General features: G+C 36.7%; 1 protein-coding gene across 7 annotated transcripts in view; it reads left to right on the top strand.

The window, feature by feature from the left end:
* The window catches only part of PUM2 (pumilio RNA binding family member 2), a 66,993-nt gene that overhangs the window by 33,120 nt on the left and 14,055 nt on the right, over nucleotides 1-19,818 (top strand). For 3 of the 7 annotated variants that reach the window (XM_054179890.1, XM_054179886.1, XM_054179884.1), the window contains exons 6-13: nucleotides 1,123-1,393; nucleotides 1,663-1,756; nucleotides 3,334-3,459; nucleotides 4,503-4,642; nucleotides 6,303-6,441; nucleotides 11,335-11,478; nucleotides 12,462-12,743; nucleotides 17,368-17,604. In XM_054179890.1, coding sequence (XP_054035865.1) covers nucleotides 1,123-1,393; nucleotides 1,663-1,756; nucleotides 3,334-3,459; nucleotides 4,503-4,642; nucleotides 6,303-6,441; nucleotides 11,335-11,478; nucleotides 12,462-12,743; nucleotides 17,368-17,604 — 1,433 coding nt within the window. The remainder of the gene's footprint in view (nucleotides 1-1,122; nucleotides 1,394-1,662; nucleotides 1,757-3,333; nucleotides 3,460-4,502; nucleotides 4,643-6,302; nucleotides 6,442-11,334; nucleotides 11,479-12,461; nucleotides 12,744-17,367; nucleotides 17,605-19,818) is intronic. The other 4 variants (XM_054179887.1, XM_054179885.1, XM_054179889.1 and 1 more) reach the window with 2 other exon arrangements.

Below are 19,818 nucleotides of genomic sequence, written 5' to 3'. Positions count from 1 at the left end.
ATGGACTACCACTCCAAGTTAAGGTATCCTAGATCTAACCATATAGGCATCTGTTTAGGATGCAAATCTGGTGGCATCTCACTTCAGGTGTTTACCTGTAAGTCTTTATAGGTGTACAGAAATTCCCCTCTAGTCAGTGGGGATGTAGTCAATGCATCTGGAGAAAATGAGAAAACCATTCAGCTTTTATCCTAAAATAAATACTAGTGGCCAGCTGAGTTGCTTTCTAGGCTCTGTCAATGGTATTGATTGGGTTTTTGTCCCCTCTGACAGGAATTTACTAGTGCACATAGAGATGTGTAAGTGTAGCTCTGTCTACATCTCAGTTGCCACCAGCCCTTCATATTTTCAAAACAAACTGTCAGATGTCTGGCATAATAAACAATTTCCAGCTCTATGATAGCCTTCTTGCTATCATCAGAAATCTAACACCTACATTTGGCTTCATCCTAAAGATTATCTGGAACAACAGGCTATATTTATTATTAGGTGAACTGAAATGAAAGGAATGGAGTTGTATTAGGAACATTTAGTCCCTTGACCAATCATCTGAAGTAGTGTAGTCTATTAAATGAGTTTTGTGGGATAAGGTAGTTATTAGTCCGTTTTACTGAAGGTAAAAAAGAAATTGTTTGCCTTCAAAATGTGAAATACACTTGCAATATTTTATGTTTGTGTTTTCCAGTTGAAGTTTTATTCTCTCCCTTTTGGCATGAGATGCACGTAGCTATTTCCTTTCCCCCCACCCCGCAAGTTTCTCTTCAATATGTGTTCTAATAATTCCTGTGCATTAAAGAGCTCTCCCAGAAGTTACAGGTGACCACTGATCGGTCCATTCTAAACAGCCTCAAAGATCCGTTTGATTTTCCTCACAAGTGATTTGAAGAGCTGTATAGTGTTAACATTTTCATTTAAAAATGAAATAAAATTATGCTTTGAAATAAAATGCCCCCTTTATCTTGAGCTATCAATGCATGCTGGTTAAGATTCTTAAAATCAGTCTGTCACTTCCCTTTGTAATGTCCAAGAATTCGGAGATTCTTTTGAAACAAAAATGCTGTGCTCTGTCCAGGGACAACTGTTTTTAAGCCTGAAGAGTCTGTCTTGATTATTTCTGAACAGTCGTACCCCTGGAAGTCGACAAGCCTCCCCAACAGAAGTAGCTGAACGCTTGGGCCCCAATCCCAGCACCACAGAAGGATTAGGTCCACTTCCTAATCCTACAGCCCACAAGCCTCTGGTAGAAGAATTTTCAAATCCAGAAAATCAGAATCTAGATGCCATGGAACAAGTTGGTCTTGATTCTCTACAGTTTGACTACCCTGGCAATCAGGTACAAATGGACTCTTCGGGAGCTACTGTAGGACTTTTTGACTACAATTCTCAGCAGCAGGTTAGTACTGGGCTTGAAAACACCAGATAGGTCCTTTAAATTGTGCATTATACTCTTTGATAATCAGTCTATTAAGCATATAATGCATTTAATTTTGTTCCATTTATGACGTAGTTGAGCAAATATTTAATCTTGAAGAATATTGGTGCAAAATTTCCTTCTTTAACTTCTGAGGATAGGAGTTTGGTTTAAAATGGTTTTTTTATAAGCAAATCCCAATATATTATAGCCCTGACTATTAAAATGCATCTTTTTTTCTTTCCCAACAGCTTTTCCAGAGGACTAATGCTCTGACTGTTCAGCAGTTAACTGCAGCCCAGCAGCAGCAATACGCACTGGCTGCAGCTCAGCAGCCACACATAGGTGAGGTTTTTGTGAAGTACAGCAGGTGCCCCTGGCAAAAGTCAATGTGTTGCTTTGCTGTAATACTTCCAGTTTTCCCTAGAGTATTCTAAATTAAATAGATACTGATCAATTGGCCCATTTTAGCAGTTCTGTAAACTGCTCAGAATGACTGTATAAAACTGTCCTGCCCTTAAGGTTTTCTTTGTAAATTTTCACCTACTTTCAACTGTTGTGTACAAAGAAATAAAAGGTACTTGTGTAGTCATTGAATTTTTATGAGAGAAAAAGTTTAAACCCCCAACTTTTCTGCTCTAAGTAATGATAGAAACACTAGCTTTCTTTACTAAAATAACAGGCTATTCTGTTATTCTGTTGCTGTTTAGCATTCTTGACAATCCAGTTAAACTATTGTGCAGTAGGATTTTGAAATGAAACTTTTGTGTTAATTCATTAGTCTTTGTTAACGACACCTTTTAAACACCTCTTTGTTCTTGTAGGCATCTTTCTTTGTGATGGAATTAATTCTTTGGCAGGTTATTTTGTTTGTTTTCTGTCCCTTAAATTCAGTAAATGAATTAAAAGCATAAAGTTCTTAGTGTGCTGGAAACTCAACAAGGAGGCTCTATTTCAGTGACAAGGCTTATCTTCTGGCTTGTTCAGCTAGACTGTGAGGTCTATTCGGACTGGGATCAGCAGCCTAGAGCTAGGGTTTAAAAGTCATTTTCTTTGTGTTGCGTAGCTGACTAACACAGTTGTAGAACTGAGAATATGGCAGATTGGGATGTTTGGACAAGTTTATTTCTGCCTGTCCTTGACTTGTAAACTGCAGAGAAGCCCCTACTTTGCATGAAGTGCTGACTGAACAGTCAGCTGTATCTTTCCGCTTTGAAATGCAACCTTTTCTGATTTGCATATTAATAGAAAATTGTCAAAAAGCCTCCTGTTTGGAAGGAGGAACATACTTTGATGCACTGGACTAGTTGCTGCCATGGTATTGAAGAAAGTGTGTGAACCTGACTGAGAGGGGATATTCTTTTGTTTTCATGACTGAGTTTCTTCAGTTGTCTCCTTATGATTCTTACATGAAATTTGGATTCTCACAAGTAAGATTAGCATATCATAACTGGCTGTTTAAAATCTATGTATTTGGTTAGGTATTTTTATTTTTTTCCCTAATGTCAGGGAAAAGAGATTTGTAACACTAGCTGGTGATTCTTTGGCTGGCAGATTCACTTCAGACACCAGATGATTTGTCTGTTACAGATTTAGTTATAATACTAGTGTAACTTTTAGATAAAGTTGTTCAAGGTAAATTCCATTTTGAATAGTCCTTTCCATGTAAGAGTGTGTATGCACTAAATTTCCCTGGTGTCTGTAGATCCAGCAAAACAAAGCTGCTAGGCCTTGGGATTAGTAAGAGAGCTGGTGAGAAGACACAGAAGTGTTTATTTCTCTAATGGTGTACCTGCTCTTCAAAAATTCTAAAGTACAAGCAGTTCTGATTTTAGCAGATATGCCTTGCAATTTGATTGGTTTGAATGTGATGATGCTTGCTAAGTATGTTAGCTATAATTAAACTCTGTTTATTGCTGTAGCAGGCGTATTCTCAGCAGGCTTGGCTCCAGCTGCTTTTGTGCCAAACCCATACATTATCAGTGCTGCTCCTCCAGGTACTGACCCATACACTGCAGCTGGATTAGCTGCAGCAGCTACTCTAGCAGGTAACTAAACACTTTCTACTGTGTCTGACTTGATAAATTTACTGAATGAAATTAGAAAAAAAGTTGACATCTATCATGCTGCTTCTCTGTAAATGTATTCTTAGGGATTCAGTTTCTGTGATATATGTATCTTAAGTGTTTATTTACACTGGGTTTTTATATGAACAGCTAGGTATCTTCCTTTCTGAGAATGCTTGTCTTTAAAGTTTCATCTGACATTAGTAGTACTATTATTTTCAAAAGACAAGACAGCTAGCCAGACCTTCCTTGTGTGTTTTCACTTGGTGCATTAATTTTCTAATTTCAGATTTTCTCATTCCCAATGGGCATGAGAATAAAGATGGTCTCCAGAGAAATAGATATCGCTGTGTAGCAGCACTGCTGAGGATTCAAGTCCCAGCCAGTGTTCAGACCTGAGCATAACATTTAGAAAAAAACACTCTATTTCCTCTTGATGATTTCACAAGGAAGGCAGTAGAAAGAACTAAAGTATATGTATACATAATGCATTATGTGCACAGTAACAGTGGTTTAGAAAGCTCATTCTTCCTTTAGTTCATTGCCAACAGACTGGAAAAGGTAAGTGTGCCCTCTCTAAAGGGTGTGATGTAGTAGGTGGGGGAGGCAGAGATAAGCCAAAGAAGCAAACAGAAAGGAAGAATAATACTGATACACTGAGACTTTGATCGTCTATCAGGAGAATGAATTTGGTTCATTCTGTCATTTTCTGAAGTGATCTCTTTTTTTCCAAACATTGAAATAGATTTTGATGTTCTTTGGTATACAAGCTTTGATTACTTTAAGGCTTTTCTTTGTCACTGAATGTCACAAGGGTATTTGTGTTTTCATAGAGAAAGTCTGGTTTGATGTGAATCCTTTAATGTGTTTGTATTCGTGTATCACTTTGGCTCATGTGGGAATTCATTTCTTTTTAATACTAATTTTTGTTTTGACATGTAGAAGATAGATCAATGAGAGATGCTACAAACAGTATGAACAGTTATTTTAACTATGAATTGAGTAATCATGTTTTCTGGTTTTAGGTCCTGCTGTGGTTCCACCTCAATATTATGGTGTTCCATGGGGAGTGTATCCAGCCAATTTATTTCAGCAGCAAGCTGCAGCAGCAAATACTACAGCAAATCAGCAAGCAGCTTCACAGGCACAACAGGGACAGCAACCGGTACGTTCCACACAAAAAGGAGCTGTGCATTCGAAGCCTTACTTTAACATTCCCAGCAGAATCAGCTTCTAAAAAACTTTTCCTGATTTAGATGTTGTGTTGTACCAAACAATGAATGAATAATAAAAACTCTCAACTTCCTCACATTACTGATTATCATTATATTTAAAAATTCACTACATACTAAATATTCTACAGTCCAGATTTTTAAAAAGACAAACAAAAAAACCCCAGCATTGAAAATAAGTGCTTTAATCCAGGTCACTGTTGTGGTGTTTTTCTAGATAATGCTGCCTGTATAACCTAATTAATCACACTTAATCACAAATTAATGTCTACTTAAAAACTAATCTAGAAAGCTAACATAAGGATGTGAAAAGAGATGTTTTAGTAATTTTAGGAGGCGTTGTTTATGTGTGGAAAAAATTGATCTGTGTGTTTATGAATTAGCTGGGAAATGGAAGAGTACTCAGTTTTCTTTATCTCTTTAAAAAGGAGGGAAACGTACCAGTATTTTTGTTGGTTCATGAAGGAGGATTGCCAAGTGTATTTTTCTCTAACAATACTTGTATTGCATCATCAACATGTGCCATATGTTATTTTTGCCTTGATATATCAAAAATAAGCAATTGCTACAAGAACTTGTTGACATTTCCATCTATTTGTAACTTCAAAAGAAGTGCTGATTTTCTGTTGTTACTCCAGATGCAGTTAGAAAACCATTACATGATCGTTCATTATAAACAAATGGCATTTTTCCACAAAGGAAGAACTCAAATCTTACAGTAATCTTCTGCTTCAATGCTTGTAAATACTTTTTGTTTTTTTAATTAGTGGTGTGGTTAATTTCAATACCGTTCTAATAAATGTGATATGAGAAGTGACTTTCAGTTACCATGAAGTTCCAGAGTAGGTTTATCACTGCTTGGATATTCAGATGGATCTTTCCTCCTACTGATTGTTAATTATTAGTGAACTGAGCATTTATCATATCTCCAGTGTATTGTCTATAAAATTAATATCCAATGTATGCAGACCGCGTGTAAAATATGTTACGGGAATATATTGTAAATTGCTTCTCCCTTATTTAAGACCTGCTTTTCAATTGGATTCCTAGAGAAATGCTGTCAGAATGTGATAAAATAAGCCTGTGTGGCGTGGTGATGCAGTGTTACATGAATTTTTAAACCTTAGTTGGGTGCATTTTTTACAGCAGTGTTGGCAATGTGTTGTTAATTGTCTAGATTAGTTCCTACAGGCTCTGAAGTATTTAGACTTGCATCATTTAATTGCCTGAAAATGTAAACAAATACATTTATCAGGGAAGGACAGTTGTTCAGTTAATAACTAATGCAGATCATAAATGTGTCACTCTTACATATTTTCTTCCTTACTTTCTATTCATTGCCATTGATGGAATATACATAAGTTCTGCTGTCCAGAGCAGGGCAGATACTTTAATATCACATTTGTCAGTAAAATAGTTTATACCTTTTATTTGTTTTTCGATATCCTTGATAACCAATAAGGTTGAGTACGCCCAAAGTGAAATTCAAAGTGGCTTCAGATATGCAAAACAACTGCTCTACACCTTTTTTAGCATATAATGGCTTGCTTTTTTTACCTTTTAAGGAAAGGCTGTTGTATTGGTCGTTTTCAGGTTCTGCGTGCTGGAGCAACTCAACGCCCACTTACTCCCAATCAGGGTCAGCAAGGGCAGCAGGCAGAGTCACTTGCAGCAGCTGCAGCAGCAAATCCTGCTTTGGCTTTTGGTCAGGGCCTTGCTACAGGCATGCCAGGTATGTGTGTTATCAGTGGATTAACAAAATCATAGAAAGTAAAATCCTGTTAAGTTTATAATAAGCTGCTTTGAATTGAGTTGGGTTTTTTTGTTGTTGTTGTTCTGTTGGATTGAAATACTGGCATGGGATTCTCAGGGCACAAGAAATTCCTCCTGCATTTTTCAATTCGGAGCATTTTCTCTATTGTTACAAATGTGTGCAAAAGGACTATATTAGACTTTTGCAGGATAATTTCTCATATAATGAAGCACTAGTTGTATTAATTTGTCTTTCTGAAGCATATTTTTTGCTTGTAGCATATAATGAAGTCTAAAATTCAGAATCCAAAATTAAGACATCTAAAAGAAAATTTCTTCTTAATCATCTCTGAGGAGCACAACATGCTTGGAAGCACTCCAAAGCTTGGAGCCTCAAATCTTTGTAGCATTTATGGCTTCTGACTTAGCTAGGGAGTTGCTATTCTGAGTCTCAGTACATGGCATAAACACAGTGTGTTAGCTTGAAAGTCAGCATCACTTCTAAGTGGTACAATTGAAGAATTCTTGGCCATTCTTCAGCATGAAAGTTAAGATTTTACATAGTTATATTAGATATTGTTGATGGTAGCTGCAAATGCATTTGTCTTGTACAGGTTCTCTGTGTCAGCGCTACTGTGAAATGCCTCACAGCCTGTAGAAGTCAAGGTAGAGCAGCCAGAATCAGTGGCTGGATGCTCCAGGACTGCAGTGTCCGCTTTGCCACACATGATCAGATTTTACACCTCTAGCTGCAGAACAGACTGGCTCTTGTGTTTTCCTTGTCTGTTTTGGTGTATAAGGGCCATTTTTCTATTTCTCCTCATGCAGTAGTATCTTCATGTTTTAGCATCTTTCGACTAAAATGAGGAATCAGCAAAGTGTGCTGTTACAGCACCTGTCAAATGGTGTCTACACCTCACCAGAGCAGTGGAGAAATGCCTCACTGTTTGCAGGCTATCAGAGGTGCTATAACTAACTATATTTGCAAAAGCCTCAGAGGCTTAGCTATATCTGGTTTTGTATGTTTTGGGGTGAATGGGTGTGTTTATTTATAGTTACTTATTAATTCTTGCTTTGGATATGGAGATCTTGAGACTGTGGAGTGGTCCATGCTTTTTAAAAAGCTTGTGACATTTATCTTGAATCAGATCAACATCTGAGTCCTTGACCCAGCCTAAATTTCCCACTTAATTATGTCTTCCAGTTTGAAGGCATTACTCCTTGTCTTGTCACTGTATGCCTTTTTACAAAGTCCCTCTCCAGATATTCTGTATAGCGCCTTTGAATATGGGAAGGCTGCTGTAAGGTGTTCTTGGAGACTTCTCCAGGCTGAACAACCCCAGCTCTCAGCCTATTTTCATGGAAAAGGTCCTCTGAGGGTTTGAAAGGGTGTTTCTCAGCTCATCCATACAGCTGTCTTTAAGGCGTTTCAAGCTGCTTTCTTCTTGCAACAGCCTTCCTGTTGGATTAAATTAATGAGCTATGCCAATTAGGGGATTGCTTTACTTTTCAAATTTGATATTTCAAGTATTTCTGCATTAATTGTTTAGGGAGGTATATTCATGTAGCTCTTAAGGCTTCAAATCTAATTCTAAGTGCAAAGAGAAAGTCTCTGAAATCCAGGTTCCTTTTCATGAAATGTTTGTTTTAAGTCTCTTTTTCAGAAAAATTCAGGTTATTTTTTAAAAGCACCAGAAATGAAATATATTTTGCACTGGAGTTGTATAATTACTCTTCAGATTCTTCCTTTCTGTAACAAGGATTCTTAAAATACTATTTCAGATTGAATAAATGTACAAGAGAAAGTCAGAGGGTACTCCCAGTTTCATCATAATATGATCAATATACATTCTTTTTTGAAGATAGAATCAGTTGTTCTCACAGACTACAGCAGGACCTGGCTTAGTCATCCCAATTCAGGAATCTGCCCATGACCTCACTTGTCTCTAAGAGCTGTTGTGCTCAGTGGATGTCTCCCTGGTGCAGTGGCTGTACAGAGGCTGCAGAGCTGCTCAGCTTACTCTACAATAAACATCCAGAAGTGGGTGAGCTAAATCCCTCTGGAGGCCTCATTCACTGCACTGGTGAAACATGCAACTTACTTTTATTGAATTTATACAAGTGAAGCTGCTAGCACTGACTGTAATGGTGTCTAGCATGCAGGTGGGTGTGTAAATTGAGTTTTCTGAAAAACATGTACAAAACATTAAAATCAACAGTTTCCATCGTATTTGCATTGCCTTTTTTATTACCTAGAGGAATCAGAATTGTGATGTTGCAGTGGGTTGTGCATTCTGTGCCTCCAGGTAGTACGAAATGAAAATCAAGTGGCATGCATACAGGGAGTTACAGCATTGCCACAGTTACAGTGCTTATAGAAAATATTAATGATTTAGTGATAGGATATCATGGAATATGATTTGTGGGAGAAGAACAGTGATACAGCTGTGCATATCTTCATCAGAACAAACAAAAGGTTATAATGGTTCAGGTTTTGGTGAGCTTGGGAGACAAGTGAAGATAGCATCGTTTAAGGAAAGATGGAAGGTTAAGAGCTGAATAAATTTTCCAATCTGTATGTAGTTGGATCTTGGGAATGTTGGCAAGGGAGAAGCTGTACACTTTCTACATAGGGAGAGAGTGCTCTACAGTGACTTGTAGGTTGTGCTCCTGAGTGAGAGCTGTCAGAATGTTAAGTGTTAAAAGGGGCAGATAATTAAGTTGGCAGCAATAAGTGTCACATCTGTTAAGTTGAGTAGAGAGAAGTGACAAACTCTGACATCCGTTTAGGTGTCATCAGGGAGGGAACTTGCATAGAGGGAATGGAGTAGGAGATCTGGGCAGAGCTTTGTGCTGTTACATACAAAAATGTGAGAAGAGAGTGTGAAGTATCCAGTGAAAGACACTGAAGAAATTACTGGATTGATTAGAGCAACACTAAGAATAGGCTGCATGAGCCAAGAGAACAGATTTCCTCTCCTTCTTTATGAACATTTAAGGTTTGTGTGAAAGGAATCCAGAAAGTTTCCAGAACCTGTGATTTTGGAGACATTTAGAAAAATAATTTCAGCAAAGCACAGTAGTGGCTCCCCACTGATCTAGACACACTAAATGTAGATAGAGCAGTTGAATTCTAAAATAAAAGGAAATATTAGGAACTGATTAGGAAGCAGAAATTACTGTTTGATTGGTTTGGGTTTTTTGGTTATAGTGAAAGACCACATTAAGCTTGAATGTGAATGCACTGAAATAAGCTTTAATAGGTGTTAATTTGGAGGGAATTGCACATCCACAGTGAGGAGATAATATGATGGAGAGGTAATAAAAACTGAAACATGCAGGAGGGAATGAGGACAAGGTCTGGCAAGTCACCATATTTTTTACGAGAGGAGGCTGAAAAGCAGGTTTTATCTTTGTGCTCACCTTTCTGGGGTGGAGTGTGAAGTTTGCGGAGTAGTGTGGGGGAAGGGATAGCAGAAGACAAGTTTTGCTATGACAGCCTTTCTTAAATTACTTTGATCTCAGATGGTCTCTGAAATTGTATTTTTGATGTCAAAGCAAATAATTTTGTACCTTTGTGGCTGCAGATGCACTTAGCAAGGTCTCAGCAATTTCACAAATAGTCCTGCATTGCTTTGTTTTAGTAGATTTGAATCAAAAAGCCTCCTCCTATTTTAGGTCAGAATGTATTCATTTCAGAAACTGGGAACATAAAAGCACCCATCAGATCTCATGCATAGCCTGAGCCCTCTGTGATGGACATTATCTTGATGCTAATGACCTATTTTATTATTACTAATTTCAAATGGCCTGTCTGTAGATGCTGTCACAGATAGTGCCAAGGAAGTATCAAGATAAATTAGGCATTTTGTGATGCTGAGAGGTAAGTGCTTGTTGCTTCCATTTTTTTAATTCACCAGTCATACTAGTAAATTATTTTAGAAAATCTAAAATTAAGGTATTAAACTGTGTTAGCATTAATTCCAGTAAATTTAATTTATGCAATATTGTGCAAGTTATCTTTTGGGAGTTTCCCCCCCCAAAATATTTCACTTGGAAAATAGGCTTGTTTTCATTGTAGGCAGATCCACCTGGAAAGCAAAATGAGTAGTGAGCAGTGAGAACAAAGAGTTTTGGAACAATAGTAATAACAAGATTCTATAACTAGGATAGTGTGTTCATTTCCAGAACCATGAATTAAACCTGGAGATCTCAATTTGCATCTCTCCTTTCATGTTCAGTTGCCAAATCTCTTTCATTTCTTGAGATTTTTCTTAGTGTGAGCTAATTTGGACCTTGTCTCCAGCTTTTTTTTTCTGCAGAGCACCATAACTACTAGATCAGTAGGCAGATGGTATTTCTGCTTCTATTTTTGGAGCAGGGCATCTAGACAGAAGAGATTACACAGATGTTTTTGAAATTGGAGAGGAGAAAAAAATTACTTGGAAGTCTGGTGAGGTATTCACCTGGAACTACAGGCCCAGGTGTTTGTGAGAACTCTGCTAATCCTTGTTCTGAATGTACATGGAAAGTTGACTTAATATGCAAATGTTGGTTCTCAGGACCTACGAAAAGAGATGCATGATTTTGTACAATCTTGACTTTTTTTCCCCCCATCATAGCATTAGTATATAGAAACTCAATTAAACTTGAAAATTATTATAATAACAATAGCATTCCTTAATAAGATTTTGTCACACTGTGTTAAAATATTCATTGTTTTTTCTGTTGATGTCCTGTTGTTCTTTTAAGGCATTGTTTCAGAAGTGCTGTTTTCACTCTTGTCGTTTGTTTTCAGTTTATTTCAAGGAGAGAAGAAATGCTGACTGTGTGAAACTCTGTATTACTAATTCTTGCATTCTGTTTTGTGCAGGCTATCAAGTACTAGCTCCTACTGCCTATTATGATCAGACAGGTGCCTTAGTAGTAGGCCCTGGAGCAAGAACTGGCCTTGGAGCACCAGTCAGATTGGTGGCCTCAACTCCTGTTATAATCAGTTCTGCAGCAGCACAAGCAGGTAAGTACTTGATTCTGTACTGAATCTTAACAGTAATGATGTTTGGTTAGTATTTGATGTTGTTGATGTGGGGTTTTTGTGCACTTGTGAAGTTTTCAAGTTGTGAAGGATATACCATACATGGTCTCTTTCATATTGTCACCTTCCTTCCTCTGAGAGACTGTTTCTCAGAGATGTAGTTTTCCTTTTTGAATTCAAATGTGCAGTCCTCTCCCATACATATGCAGGCATGTTTCTGCAATTGTTGTTTGTCAGACAGGAACATTTTCCCGTTTCCCCTCCCCATGCATATGACATGCACTTCTCATCAGTCCCCCTAAACAGTGTCCTCTGGAAAGCATCATTTCACTGCTTCGGCCTGGCAGAAGATGATGGAGTGCTCTGGGGCCTTGCTATGCTTTTCTCCTGAAAGTATTTTTTCCTAAAAAGTGTGGAAAAAAAGTGTGGACAGCAGAGGAGGAGTATTAGTTAAACATTTATAGTTTTTTCCTATTTAGCAGGGGTCTGGTACTTCTTTGCTGAACCGTTATATTTATTGCATTTGTGAAATTTAAAACTCAGATTACTAACACCAGATTAATGAAGTTTATCTGCTTGTAAAATCAGATTTTAGCTTAATCTATAGGATTCTTTCTCTATGCATAACTTCGTTGACATTAGTAGCTATGAGTCTACTCAACTTTGCTATTGCAACTTTGGGTATGAAAGTACAGTTCAGTAAATAGTAATGTCTTACTGAACTCACACTGGAAATTCCCTCAGTTACATGAACAGTTCTACAGCCTCAATTAGCCTACAACATATGCTGTCATCTTTTTTTTCCCCCCTCAGGTAATTAAGAATGTGTAATGCTATAAAGAATCTTACAGTACCTTTATTATGTGAATTTCTGCTTGAAGAAAATACAATCTAGATATGAATAGTCCATTTTCAGTCAGAAATGTTTGAGAGAGTAATTATGATTGAAAACGTGTGTTTTACAGCTGCAGCTGCTTCAGCTGGAGGAACAGCAAACAATCTCGCGGGAGCCACGAACGGTCTATTTCGGCCACTTGGTGCCCAGCCACAGCAACAGCAACAGCAAACAAATAGTAGCCTACAATCCAATTCATTTTATGGCAGTAACTCTTTGACCAATAACTCCCAGAGCAGTTCCCTTTTTTCACATGGTCCTGGCCAACCAGGAAGCACATCTCTTGGCTTTGGAAGTAGCAGCTCTTTAGGAGCAGCTATCGGCTCTGCACTTGGTGGATTTGGCTCATCAGGTAGGTTGTTAATATAGTGAGGAAATTGTGAGACATCTGTGTTAATCCAAAAAATGTACCTGTATCCAGACATATATTATATACATGCATTTCTAAAAAGAATGCAAAAATAGGTTACTTAAGTTTACAACATGTTGTAGGGGGAAAAAGATATGTTTAAAATTCACTTGGGCTATGTATACAAGATGCATTTTTTTTTTTTAAAAGAATACCCTGTAGTCATAGATATCTCCAAAACACTTTTCCATATTGAGCATTGTACTCTGCCCCAGAAATTTATTCAGTTTTCAGTAAGCTCTTTTTAAAATTTATTTTCGAGGCAGACTTCATTGACTGTTTAAAATAATAATTGATATTTGACACAATGCAATTCTTTTGTTGTGATTCTTGTCAGGAAAATTCCTGATTTAAATAGAAGTAAATATCTTATGACTTTCTAAACTCGAGTTATTATTGAATGGAATTGCTATATATATAACATTTTTATAACATTTTTGATAGGATTTGTAAAACATTAAAGCTTAAGACCAAAGTTAAAACTGAATACTTCTGTGCCAGTTTGGGGCCTTAAATTGGTTGAGCAGGTGCTCCTAAATATTACCAACCTAATTGTATTAAAATAATGAAAAAATAAAATTGCCTTCATGTTTCTGCTCCACAGCAGAAATTAATTATTCACACTGTTTTTAAACATGGAAGATAGGTTTTCTTATATTTCAGAACTAGTATTAGAAAAGCAAGGAAAATATATTTTCTAAATAATATTTCCTTTAGCTATGAACATCTATATTATTATTATATCTGAGCATATTTATAATCTCACGTATCTGCAGATAGGTAGAAATTGCAAAATTAAATTCCTGAGGGAAATTAAAAAAAACCCAAACAAAAAACAATCAACCAAGCAAAAAAAAAAAAAAGAAATATAAAAAGGGAATATTATTACAAGACAGCTTAATACATGGGAAAACAGAAGGAAAAGTCATGCCCTTCAGTGTTAATATGTGTTCTTTGGTAACAAAGTGGAGGTGAATAGCGACATCAGATATCATGCATATGAATGCAGTTGTTTTTCATAAAATAATCTGGGAAGTTATTTACATTAACAAAACTAATGCAAGAATTTTTTATCCTGATCTATTATCTGATTTTTAAAGAGTGTAGTGGGAAACTTTAAACAGACCATCTTTAATTTGGGGGTGGAGGGGGAAAAGTAAAATTGAATGATACTCAGTTGTGTAGGAGTTGTCAATTTTTCATAATATCAAAACAGAGAAATCTTAACAAAGTAACTGTGTTATCCAGGTGCTGTATTTTGTAATCTAATTTGTCCTGAGCTACTTGTAGGATTTCAATGAATTATTAGCAGCTGTATTTCTCTCTAACATTTCATGGACAGCTAGTGAGGATAAGTATATCTGCAGATCTAATGCAGTGCACGCATTGTAAGTGTCTAGTTAGAGCAGTTTTAAGTCATAAAAGTCTTTATCCAGCATTATCACAAGGACCTCCATACAATAAAAATTTTAGCTGTGTATCTACTTACGAAGATTCAGCGTAGTTCCTTCAGGCACAGGAGATTAAGCCCTTTTCTTGTAGCAAAGGTCAGTTCCAGAGCTTTGTACAAAGGCTTCAGCGTAGACAGCATATGCTGAAATCTTGCAGCTGTATGCTAGGTGATTTAATTAGCATGATAGTTTCCACAGGAGAGCAGGAAGCCTGTGCTTTTGCAGTTTGAGAAGTGCTGATGAAAGGTGCTTATTGGAATAAAAGTATATTGAAAGTGCCCTTCTGCCAAGTATAAGTTGTACTTGCCATAATAGCCACTTAAAAAACGCTTCCTGATTATTATTTTTTTCAAAAGAGTTCCTGAGCTGTATGTATATATATGAATTGATTTACACAGAGGTGTACTTCTACAAATGGTGTTAATACATGTTGAGGCAAATAGAAGGCAAGTTCAATTTTTTTTATCTGCCAAAGTTTTGGCTTTTTTATAACTCCCCACAGTGTGTTGTGAAGGTTGAATTTCAGTTAAAACATAGCCAGACTGACAGATGACAATATAAATCTTGCCCTTATGTGTTCAGTTGTTGCAGAGGGAAAAAATAGCTCTACAAAAAATGCAAAGGTGAACATATTCTAGCTGAATGACTGAGCAGCAATGTAAGGGCAGACATGGACAAGTGTACCATATAAATGGATTTATATACTTTACAATCAGGGCTTTTGTATGTTAAAGTTATTTATAGTCCATTTTAAAGGTTTAGGTAAATTATAAGTTACTGCAGCTTAATAAGTAGCTAAGAATAAGATCAACTACAGAGGCTTTCCAGATGCCTGCTTGTGGCTTGCAACAAGTGTAATTGTGTTAGCTTAGTGACGGTGAGGGGTAGTAAGCAAATTCAAATTATCTTCTTGCTTTTGTGAGCTTTGCTTGTGTGCGAGTGAAAATGCAGCTCAGCTGGGTCATCGTAACTTGTTAAGCTGCAGTAATTTATCTAATAAACCCCGAGAGTTAGCTATATTTGCTTAGTTTTTTTTCATAGTTGGAAAAATAACAATCTGTCCTGTATTAACATTCACATGATTCAGCCAGAACTTGTAGAGCTAGTTCAAATTTTGAAGTTTCTTTCAACTGTTGGCTTGATTTGCTTTTTTTGATTTCTTGTTCTCAATCTCCTTCCCCAGATAGTCCAGAATCTTTCCCTTCTAGCTTCTCCTCTAGTATGTCTTCCTTCCCAGTTTCCAGGCAACATTTATCTCCTTTTCCTTCCCCTCCCAAATATGTTTCTGTTTCTGCTTGTACTTACGTGATGTTCCCATCATCAGCTTACTATTCCAGTCTTTTTGCTCCACAGTCACATACACCTTCTACAGCCTAACATTTCTTCAGATCTGTTTTCCTTTCATCCTCAGTCCCACTGGTTTTGAAATGCTTTTTCTTGCAGTCTCCTTGTTGGCTCCTTTGTCTGGCCTTTTTCTCCTGGTTCTGGTTTGGTTTGTTTCATTTTTTTCCTTTTTCCTTGGTCTATTTCTTGCGATTGGATTTTGTCTCCTCTGCATTAAAAGTAGCAAACTTCCTTCCCACACTGCCTTATGAGCCTTCTGAACACAAGGTGGGATCTTGGACAACAGTTCTGGAGCCCGTTTTTGGTGCAGCCATATCTGATGTTCTGTGTGTGGACAAGAGCTTAAATTTTCAGCTATGAGTCTGTAACAGATCGGTGCTGAACTTGTATAAACTGTGGTTTTGCTAAGAATTCTAGCTCAATGAAAGAGCATGAAAATAAAGGTTTCCTCTTGAGATCATATTGGTCTGAGTATATGAAAGCATTAAGTTCTCAAATAATAGGTAGCTGGATTATTTTGTTAAGGATAAAACATCTTTCCATGCCTGTTTTTCTGAAATGGCAGTGTTGTTTGGGCAGAACACCTGTGAAAAAAATGGTCCAAGCAGGTACCTGCCATGAAAATTATTAGCCAAGTTGCTAATGTTGTAAGAAAACAAATCCACATCTCAAAATTTTTGGGAAGTATTGGGTGACCTTTCTGTTGGGCCATGCTGCCAGCTTTAGCAAGAAAGTGCCTGACAAGGGTAAAGATTATGGAAGTATAAATTCTGGCCTTTTCCCTGTTGAAGTAGATCTCAGTTTCACAAATTCTTCTTAAGGTGCTGAATTTGTATAAAAATATCCATAATCTTGGTTTTATTCATGAGTATAATAATTTTTCAGTATTGAAAATAGGTATTCTAGCTTAATGTTCCACTAATGCACAACAGATACTAGAATTTAACATTTATAAATGTTTTTTATTGTTCTCCTAATTTATCCTGGACTGCTCATCACCCTGCTGAATGATGCTGTGCAGGATAACCAATCCTTCACTAATACACTGTTATCCTTATCCAAAGCTTCTGGTCTAAACTGACTTTCAGAAATACTGCAAGCAGTAAAATTCCATTTTCAGTTCTTCACCTTAATTTTCCTCTCTCTGCTCTGCTTCTCATCTTCTTAGCCTATTCCATCTTTATAATATCCCTTCAAAACACTTCTTTGAGAAACATAATTCTCATAGGGAACTTTAAGTAGTCATTTTTCTTTTCTACAGGTGAGGGGTCCACAAACAAGAAGGTTCAGAAACTGCTGAACAACAACATAAATTATTTTCTGACCCCTTAAACAACAGCCAATTGTAACTAGACATTTTTCTGACATACCACTGTCTGAAAAATAATTTATGGTGGAACAAATTTTATCAAAGACTTCAGTGGAAATATTTCTAGAATCCTTGTATGAAGTGACAGTGTAATCTAATCTCATAAATTCCATAGTTATCCAAAGCCTGAAGGCAGGCGGTTAAAAGGGAGTACTGCAATATTACTTTGAGAAGTCTAGAATGAAATGTTGAAAGACATGGGCATTGGTGAAATTTCTTATCAGTGGTATGTTTATACCCACTTAGATTTACTGAAAAGCATGTGTGGTTATCACAGTAATTGTCTTTGTCATAACGATTGCTGTAATTGTTGTGATCGCATCTGTTATTGCCCAGCTGTAGTTGGGGATAGGTTTTATTCAGTTGACACTGTGTAATTAGGGTCTTTTTATTTCTTCTTCAGTTGGCAGTTCTGCAAGTAGTAGTGCCACAAGGAGAGATTCTCTATCTACTAGCTCTGACTTGTACAAAAGATCTAGTAGCAGCCTAGCACCCATAGGGCAGCCATTTTACAATAGTCTGGGATTTTCCTCCTCTCCAAGTCCAATAGGCATGCCTCTGCCAAGCCAAACGCCAGGACATTCACTTACGCCACCGCCATCACTTTCATCACATGGATCCTCATCCAGTTTGCATTTAGGTAAAAACAAAATACAAAAACAAAAAACCAAAAAAACACTTTTTGTTTGTATGTGTGTATGTATTTCTATGTGTAAAATATATGTTGCATATGAGATGTCACATTACCTTTGCTGTTAAACAATTTCATAATGAAGAGGGGCCATTCCTGAAAATTAAAGAGCATGTTCAAATGCTCATTGATTTGACAGTGGAGGGCACTCAGCTTTTTGCAATATTGGGCCAACAACTGTTTTTCCTTCCCTTGCAGAAGCCCAGTAGAGCCCAGTAAGACTTACTGGTCCTTTTTTTATTATGCTTCAATAGTATGACAAGCAAAGATGCATTGTTTTGGTTTCTGCTTCTGTGTATTATCGCCTTAAGGACATTTTAAGATACTAATATGTTTAACAGTGAAGTGATTTTTACTACTGCCCCTTACCATGATAAAATAGAATAATGAGTAAAGCACTCAATGCAAAATGTATTGAAAGGTTTGGGGTTTTTTTGAATCAGTGAGCCAACTGCTTCGTGGCCCAGACACTTTGCCAGGAAGACCACAGTTTATCACCAGGCTGGTGGATAAAAAGAAGCACATTTGTGACAGTAGCAAAGGCTTTGTCAGTCTTGGCTCTCTGTTATCAGATTTTTATTAGGAATGATGATGGTAATCTGTTAGCAAGTTTTTTTTGCTAGTTAAATGACATGGGAGCTCAACCTTAAAAAAAAAAAAAAAAGTAAAACAAAATGTAAAAATATAGAGAAACCCACCACAGCCTACAGTATGTTTAAAAAACAATGCCTCTAACCTGAGGCTACTTGATAATTTTTCCCTTTTTTCAATGCAAATATTTGCAGTCATTTAATTTGGGTGCAAAAATCATTAAATGAAACTGGATGGTATTTCAAGATTAAGTTGCCTGTTGCTTCAGTAACTATTCAGAGAACAGTTTTGTGCATGAAACAGGCAACATAATCCCCTATACATCAGCTAGTATGAGTAAAACAGGGAAAAAAATGTAAAAGTGCTTACCAAAATAACACTTGAAGTGAAAAATGTGTGAGTGATTTGTTTAACAAGGTTTAAAGTGATTTAAATATATTATATTTACAGTTCAGTATCCCCTTCACGGTTAAGTGCTGAATACCCAAAGTAAAACTGGGCATGGGGATATTTCAGCACGTCTTATTTTTTTTTACTTACCTTTTTTCCTTTTTCAGGTCTACAAAGTGCACCTTTGGGCTGAGACCAAGCATGGAAAGTTTCAGCCCAAATGGAGGCTTTTGAGAAAGTTCTGAACATCTGACAATGGGGTTATCATGGAAATCTTTGTCTTTCTTTCTTACCAAAGTACTCTCACAGTAGTTTTCGTATCACTGAAAACTATAAATCAAATTTTGGAAGGCATTATCTAAAATTCAAAACATTTAAAATTTTATGTTGTTTCACATTTGATAAAAGACTTTTTTTTCAGTTCTGAGAAAATAAGCTGTGAGCAATATTGAGAGTTATCTCTGTCAGCAGACATTTTAAATAATGATTTAATCCATTTTGGACTGTTTGGCATTGTGAACTAAACATGATAGTTTGTTAAAGTTGTGTACTAGATCAGTGTGTAAAGGCCAGAATGTTCAGTTGTACTCTGAAAATTGACTCAGCCTTGTTGGCTTCCATATGTACTGCCTCTTCATCTTCCAGATGAAGTGAACCTTGATTATGGGTAAACGTCTTGCTACCTTACCAAATCAATCTGAAATTTGGAAATGGAAGTCTTATATTTTTGTGGGTTTTTTTAGTTGTTTGGGGGTTATTTATATATGTATATATCTGCACTCTACATTGTGTCATATCTTTGTGCAGTTACATCCAAGGTGCACCACTGCAAAAATTTCAAGACTTTCTGCAGTTAATTGTCCTTTTAAATTTATTCCAGTGTGTTGTTCAACCACTCTTGGAAACATTTGTGGGTTTTTTTCTCATAACAAATAAAAAGGCAAAACCTTCTCACCAAATGAGAAGTTAAACCTGAAATTTTGTCAGAGTGGGTATCTTAAGAAGGCTATGATTATCATGTAGTCACTTTTCAGAGTAGAACAACATTGTAAGTTCATGTCTGCATGCAGTTTCCATTGGTATTCTGATAATGCCTGTCAAATGCAGCTCTCCCTCCACCTTCAAAACTTGTTGTCCTTCCTGCTTATATCAACAGGTTCAGCTAAGCGTAACTACTATTTT

Source organism: Dryobates pubescens, chromosome 3, assembly GCF_014839835.1.
Source record: "Dryobates pubescens isolate bDryPub1 chromosome 3, bDryPub1.pri, whole genome shotgun sequence".
NCBI lineage: Eukaryota > Metazoa > Chordata > Aves > Piciformes > Picidae > Dryobates > Dryobates pubescens.
This window is presented reverse-complemented; position numbering and strand designations above follow the sequence as displayed.